Here is a 7,716-nt window from a genome sequence, read left to right on the forward strand (position 1 = left end):
AATACGTGAAACGCATTGAGAACACGAACACGAACACGAACACCGTGCACATCCCACTGAACTGAATTCGCCTAGGATAATTAATCGATATATTGCGAAATTACGAGTTCGATATCGATACTCATATTACGTGCACAATACGCGCAACGAATAAGATTGAATCGAAACATTCGAAAGATCAGGATTAATGAAGATGCTGGTCGCGAAATCTAAAGACGCAATTTACTCACAAAACAAATCGGGGATAATCTTGATTACCATCTACATTTGCTCTCGTAACGTAACATCTTGGATTGCTAATTAATCGAAATCCCCTTCTCTCTCTACTGTCTCTCTCTTCGCCATCTTTCGGCTACCTTCGCGCTTATTCGTTCCTGATCGTTGCTCGCCAAGTATCGGATGTGTTATCTTTTACGTTAATACCGTAATAAACCAAACGAGCGTTCATTGGACGATGTAAAAACCCGTAAGGCAATGGAATCTCACAAAAACGATCGAAGAACATCGCGGAACACCGTGTGCAGGATGTGTTAACACAAGGAATGCGGACCAATTTTTGCTCTAGCCGCGCGGGTGCTAGTCGCTGGCAAGCCGCCATGTACGTGCACGTCATTTCATATCGGCTCCTTGTTGCCTATCTTGCAAGGTAATACCGAATCCTTCCTTATGTTTCGTAACCTGTATTTTTCTTATTCGCTCTTCTTTTGCCTCCTTTTTTCCTTTTTCCTTCTTATTACTGTCATTGAACATGTTTCTATTCACCTCATGTCCCACGGAAATATCGAAAAGGTGAAAATGTTTCGCGATAACGTGACGATTTTTAAATATTTTGGTATGGAAACCACGTTTGTCCGTGATTGGAGATAGTTTAGTTTTATTTTGATTGGTGATGAAAGATCAAGTTGATTTTTCAGCTTTTTTCGAGATGAATGATTCATAGAGAAAATTGTTAAAATGTAACAGTGAATTAGGTTAGGTTAAGTTAGAACTGAGAATCGATTCGAATATTTTTCATATTTTGATCGAAATTATGTGATAGTTTTCTATTAAGTGAAATTAGATATGAAATTCGTTTCTGTATTCCATAAAATATTTGTTTAAAGGAAATTTTTAAATTGCAAAGTCTTTTCTAGAATTCGAAATTATATAATCCAAATATATTATTTCATTCAATTACAGAAAATGGAACATGATAATCTTATCAAACTTTTGCATTGTAATCAATTCTATCCTAAAATTTATGTCATCTAATTTTCTTTACTTTTTTAATATGTTAATTATCTTTTATTCTAATAAAAATGCTTTCTTATTTCAGGTAACATCAAGACAAAGGCTGTGCTCGACGTGGAATCGAAGAGAGGATACTGGTTAACGGTGTACGCGCAGGATCACGGTGTAGTTCCTCTGAGCTCCAGTTTACAGGTTCGTATTAAGAAGATAAATTACATGTATAATATATTACTGTTATCCAGAAAAATATTACGCATTTTGTAACTTTTATTAAGACATTGCGAACAATAAAAATACGAATAAATGATAAATATATACCGTAATTAGAGAACTATTATATTTCAAATAATTTTTTCTTTTTATTTTGTAAAAGTTTCATACCTGTCCATTGTCTGTTATGTTAATGACACAAAGTTAGCATTTTTAGGAAACTCTTATGTAAAAGTAAATACTCTTTTAGCTGAAAATGGTTCTCCAGATGTTATTGTCATTGTGTACGTTTGCAATGTTTATAAATTTAGTTGGACTTGTTAGTTTCTTGGATTGTTTGAATAAAATGCAATTAAAGAAGCAATTTAATGTTACACGAGAAAAAATAAAAGTAGTTTTGAAAAAAAATTAGTTTTCTATATTATTAAGAATGAAATAGTAAAAAATTGATGCTGTTAAAATAAACAAACATACAAAATGTTAGTTATTATTATATTAATAAATATAATTTTTTATAACAGAAATTCAACAACATTTAGAGGAAATAATAATATTTATTCAAATTTTTTATATCTTTGAAATATTATATCAGATGTAAAACTTTGAACAGAAATATTGAACAGAATATTACTTTCATGAAATATCAAATCGTTCTATTATTATTATTTAAAAATTATTCATGAGTTTTAATATAATTCATGAGTTTTAATGTAATTTAATGTAATTTAATAATAGTTTCACAAGTTTGTTATTTATCCTTTGATAGTCGTTTTAAAATTTCACGATACAGCAAGAGAACCGCACTTCGTTAGAAAATTACTGCTATATGACATCGTGTATATTGGGTCATAAACACTCCTGTCAAAGTTTTGTCATTATATTGGAAAAATATCAACCAACCACTTATTTTGCACTTCCTATTTATATAAGCTCTTAACGGAACCGATGGCGAATTGAGAAACCAATTTTCTCTATCGACCACTATGTTAGTCCTAGGAAAATTTTTCGTATCACTTATCTCTTGCCACTATGTTGCCAATATACCTAACAGTATTGGAAAAAGGCTTTCCATTAATCAGGAAAAGAAACGATTAATTTATAACACACTTATAATTACATGGACCGATGAAAGTTTCACTGAGTAATTTAAGCATGAACGTTAAAATTTCATCGTCTGTGTTAAAATTCTATAATCAATATTGCACCTTTTTATTCTATCAATGATCATGTAGAAAGTTATCGAGATAAGGAAATGAGAATTTACAAATGATACGTTATTAATGATGCGTTATATGAAATAGGATTATTAACAAACTATGCAAAAATATATTCAATGATATTCACTTCCAATTGCTTGTAGCAATTATAGAAAATTAAATACACAGGATGTGATACGTACTAATTACTATAATTTAAGCTTCAAATATTCCTGCTCTTTCCGCTTGATTTCACGTTAAAATCAATTTCAATATTTATGACTTTTTCGTTAAATAAAATTTATTTTTATTCGCTTGTTAACTTGTAGATACATTCTCAATAAAAACCTACATCGTAATAAAATTTCATACCAGAAAACAAGTAGACACTCTTAAAATAATTTCATGAGAATTTATCGAAAAGCAAGTTCCTAAGAAATTAAAATTTTTTTTTTTTTTTTTAATATATGCTCAAATTTCAAAGTTCTACATTGTACATTAAATATATCTCTCTTATCGGTGAACTCAAAAACAGTACTGCCGTCTTGTTAAACATTACAATGATATATCCATATATTTACAAATCTTACAAATACACTTATCTTAATCGATCAATCGATGACAGAACAGCAATTTCCTCATCGACAAATCATATCGTAAATAATACAAAAATAATAAAAACTAGGTTATCCATCTATACCACCGCTATAGTTAGATGGCAGCACTGGTTTCGATTCCACTTACCAGAGAATCTCCCTATACAAAAGATCCCTATATAAATGAACAAATTGCACGGCCAAATTTTTTTGCATTATTTGGCAAAGAAGCAATCGCGGGTACGATATCCACGTCTCGTAAATAATCGACAGCCGGTTTCCGTGCAGGTGTACGTGGAGGTGCTCGACAAGAACGACAACACACCATTGACCGAGGTTCCGGTCTATTATCCATCGGTCCTCGAGAACTCACCGGCAGGCGTGAGCGTTCTCCAGATACGGGCGTTCGATCGCGACGTCTCGCCTCAACGATTCACCTTCTCCATCACGAGCGGCAATCCAGAGGGTTATTTTCTCATCAATTCCACCACGGGTAAGTTCCACATGGTCACTGGGAGGAGAGAGAGAAAGAGAGCCAATATCTCGGAGCCGTGGAATCGAAATAGATTGGCTACACGGTCTCCGATTGTAACGAGATCAATTTGGCCATCCTCCATGAACGAGGTTTTTAATGGCGACGATTCGAAAATAAGTTTTCGAGTAAGAGTACGGGCTTTCTTAAATTCCAATTGAGAAAGTGGATTTCGTTTAAGATGCGGAGAACATTGTCAAGGGTGATCAAAGGATAGGAGATGTTGAAATTGAACATTTAAAATTGAAAAATAATTGTGTTGGATTGAAAAATTAATGATGGATTGAATTGAAGGTTAAGCATATTCTCACAGAAATAAGTAGAATAAATAACTCTGCAAACTATTACAAAATAAAAAAAATGATATAGATTAATGGAATGTTCAGAATTTAAATTATTTATTTAAACTATGTTAGATGTATTATTCTAAAACAGATATAATTTTTTCCAAAAGTTCAATAATTTCTATTTTAAAGAAAAAAAAATCCTAATAAACCTTTGACTTCAATCATAGATCTATTAAGCATAATAGGTAGTAATTTTGCTCTTAGTCTTAATAACAAAGTTCTATCACAGAAATTGATTCCTTTAACAATTTCTTGGGATAAATTAAGAAGATAGGAATTAGTTGAACGAGTGAATTGACATCAGGCCATATTGAACTGCAGTAAATATTAATATATATCTTCTTCTGATCTTTATTATCATTTTCAATCTAGCAAAATTCCTACCTGCAAAAATTCTATATTAACATAGACTCCTTCTTTGAACTATTAGTTCAATCAAAACTACTTAAAACTCGTGCAAATATTATTATAAAATGGATAAAATTTTCTTTCAAAATCGAAAATAGAAAAGTATTTAAATTTAAAATTTAAATAAATTTACACACGTGTATAAAATTATTTACCTCGCAAAAACAATTATCTCTGCAAAAGCGAAAGTGGAGAAATTATATTATTAAATGGAGAAATCGTTTGCACATCTCATTAACGCATACATATTCACTATGTAATAAAATTTTCTTAAAATCAAAGAAAATATTATATAAATTTAAAAACAAGATAAATTTTATTAGTCGCTCTAAAATATAAAACCACTTTCTTATTCTCTTTCTTCTCCAATCGATTTAATCGATAATTAACAAAAGCGCGCGAGAGCCGTCTGAAATAGAAGTGGAGGAATCGTTGTTTCCATCTCTCGCGTTACATATACAAATTCACCGGATCGAATCTCCCGTCACATTCATTTATTCATCCGTTCCTGGCGGAAGTCTCGCGTCAGCCCGCGAAATTACGAAACGATGAAAAATCAGGAACTCGTTATCGAGAAAGAGAGATGGAAAGAAATCCGATTATCGCGACACGGTTATATTAGAGGCGTGGAGGAGAGAGGGGAATTGGATGACGAGAGGGGAGGGGAGAGAGAGAGAGAGAGGATATTGCGCGTAAATAGGCACGCGTGCGGCGAGAGACGAGCGAGAATCAATTTTAATGCGGGACAATTTGCGATACAAATTCGATCCGACCCTTGGTGAATAATCTTGGCGGGCCGATTAAATCAGACTTTCAAATGAGAGTTGAGGGTAGGGGTGAAATTGGACTTTTAATTTGGAACTCGGGCTACAAGTGGCCTGAAGACGGTTATTGCCGTCTTCGTTAAGTCGAATCTTCCTTCTAATTCACCGTTAAGAGATATGGAAATATCGAGTCCAGCCGAATAAATCTTGTTTATTGGGATGTTATGTTGGGAGGGCTCTTCTCGGTTACGTTAAGCGTTAAAAATGGCGCGTTCAGCATTGATAATTCGCCGTGTCCGATAATTTATTCCCTCTATAATTATCATATTTATGCTGTTTAATTAAAAGGAAGGAGAGGAGGAATAGAAAATTTGTTGTTGTGGAATCATGTACACGTTTTGTGGAATGTTGAAGAATTACATTTGTATGAACCTGTTGGGAAAGAAGCATAGAATTCATGATTTATCGTTCGGATTAATTGGAAGGGAATTCATATAAGAGAAATTTACGAAACATTTTCTATAACATACGCAATGATATGTCGAATATTATTAATTGAGAAACAATTTTACAAGCTTGATAAATGATACTCAATGAATTAATCTTTTTATTTATTTTGTATTGTAGATAGAATGTATATTTCTAATCATATAAATAGACTTTAATTGTGTATTTTAGACTTTGTTTTTTAATAGTAAATTTTATGTTGTAATAAAATAAAATATATGTAATTAATTTCTTAAAATTTAGAATAATTTTATTTATTATTTCTGAATTAATATTTTTTATTTCATTTTTTTCAACATTCTTTCATTCATTTATTTCACCAAATATTGAACTTGATATAATATGACCACCAAAAGATATTAAATTCTTTAATCCATTTGAAATTCCTCTATTAAATTCATTTATTCTAATAACTTCAGGTTTTACAGTAACATTAAGACATTATTTTTTAATTAAAAATTATTTCAATCTAAGAAAAATGTATTTAATATTAACAATTTTTTTAGAAATTTATTTTACAATCCTTCAATCAATTGAATATCTAAATTCATACTTTTGTTTTAATAATAGAATTTGTTTATTGATCGAGGAGAACTTTGTTACATTAATAGTTGTTCCATATATCAAATGAACTTTCAACATTTTGATAAAGATTGCAAGTTAAAATTGAGATTATAAATTGTTATATTGAGATTATAAATGTTATAAATATACATGATTAGTATATTTTTCTTAAAGCTCGATATTAAACACAGAGAGGAGATAGATTTGAGCGATATCGATTTTTATTACGTAATTATGTAATTGTTTGACGGTTAATTATTCCCATTGCAATCGTTAATTATAAACGACAACATCGAAGGTATTCTGATCGCGATCGTACATCTAATTAATTTTCCAATTATCATGTAACATTTCATAATTAGTAATTATGAACATCGTTACATAGGAAACGGATCATGGAAAAAAAATTGGAGTAAAATAACGTGCTTAATACAAATAAAAAATTAAACTTAATTCGAATCTAATTCTTGTACAAAATCATCAATTTTTCGTTCGATTTAAAATATAAATTACCTTAACAACATCCGCCTTTATACATATATAACACTTTACAAAAAAAAAAATTAAACAATTTATTCACTTTTCCATTTATTTATTTATATTTCTTTGTATACTTTCCGTATTGTAAAATTGATATAAACGCGTTCATCGCGTTAATTATTAAAACGAAATACGTGAACAAATTTGCTTCATAAATTCCAAAAAAAAAAAAAAAGAAGAAACAACAACATTATTCGTAAAATATGATAGAAAAAAAAATACAAAAAACAAGAAAAATCCCGCCAAAGAAAAAATGAAAAATCAGCGAATCATTTCGCTCTTTTCTCTCCCAGCCCAATTTCCTCCACTCTGGGATCTCTCATCGCCTGATTACAAAACAGTCGTGCGCGGAACGAAAAACTCTCTTCGCAATCGGAATTACACATCGTCCATTCATCCGTGTGCACGCTTACTCTTCTTACTTTGCCCGAGAAGTTTCGTAAGCGGTCATTTATGCCCCTCTCTCTTCCCCACCCCCTCCCTCTCTCCTCCCAGCCGTCTCGAAGATCGATGGGAGGCGGCGCGGAAAATTGCTTACACCGGTAGAAGACGGCTTGTAATTAAAAAGTCGGCCGCCCCGCTGATTCGTATTCATCGGTCTTTCCGTACCTTGGCGAGGAACTTCTCGAGGGGGAAGGTTTGATCGTCGGTCAAAGAGAAATTGCGAGGAGAAATTTCCTCTATTCTCCTCCTCCACCTCCCATTGATAAGGGAAGAAAAATGCGCGCGGCGATGGAAAACTGGAAACGAAAAACCGCCGCGATCAAAGATTTCGATGCTCGTGGGAGCGGAAATGCCGGTCAATGAGAGTATCTCGTCGAG

At 32.0% G+C, this 7,716-nt stretch overlaps 1 protein-coding gene across 1 annotated transcript in view; it reads left to right on the forward strand.

Annotated features, from left to right (window-relative positions):
- Positions 1 to 534: 534 nt before the first annotated feature.
- The window catches only part of LOC102672269 (fat-like cadherin-related tumor suppressor homolog), a gene marked incomplete at its 5' end in the record, with an annotated part of 73,428 nt that continues 66,246 nt past the window's right edge, over positions 535 to 7,716 (forward strand). The window contains 3 exons of the mRNA XM_006620330.1: positions 535 to 646; positions 1,316 to 1,422; positions 3,521 to 3,725. Coding sequence (XP_006620393.1) covers positions 535 to 646; positions 1,316 to 1,422; positions 3,521 to 3,725 — 424 coding nt within the window. The remainder of the gene's footprint in view (positions 647 to 1,315; positions 1,423 to 3,520; positions 3,726 to 7,716) is intronic.

This window comes from Apis dorsata, unplaced genomic scaffold (genome assembly GCF_000469605.1).
Source record: "Apis dorsata unplaced genomic scaffold, Apis dorsata 1.3 scaffold_502, whole genome shotgun sequence".
In the NCBI taxonomy this organism is placed as follows: Eukaryota; Metazoa; Arthropoda; class Insecta; order Hymenoptera; family Apidae; genus Apis; species Apis dorsata.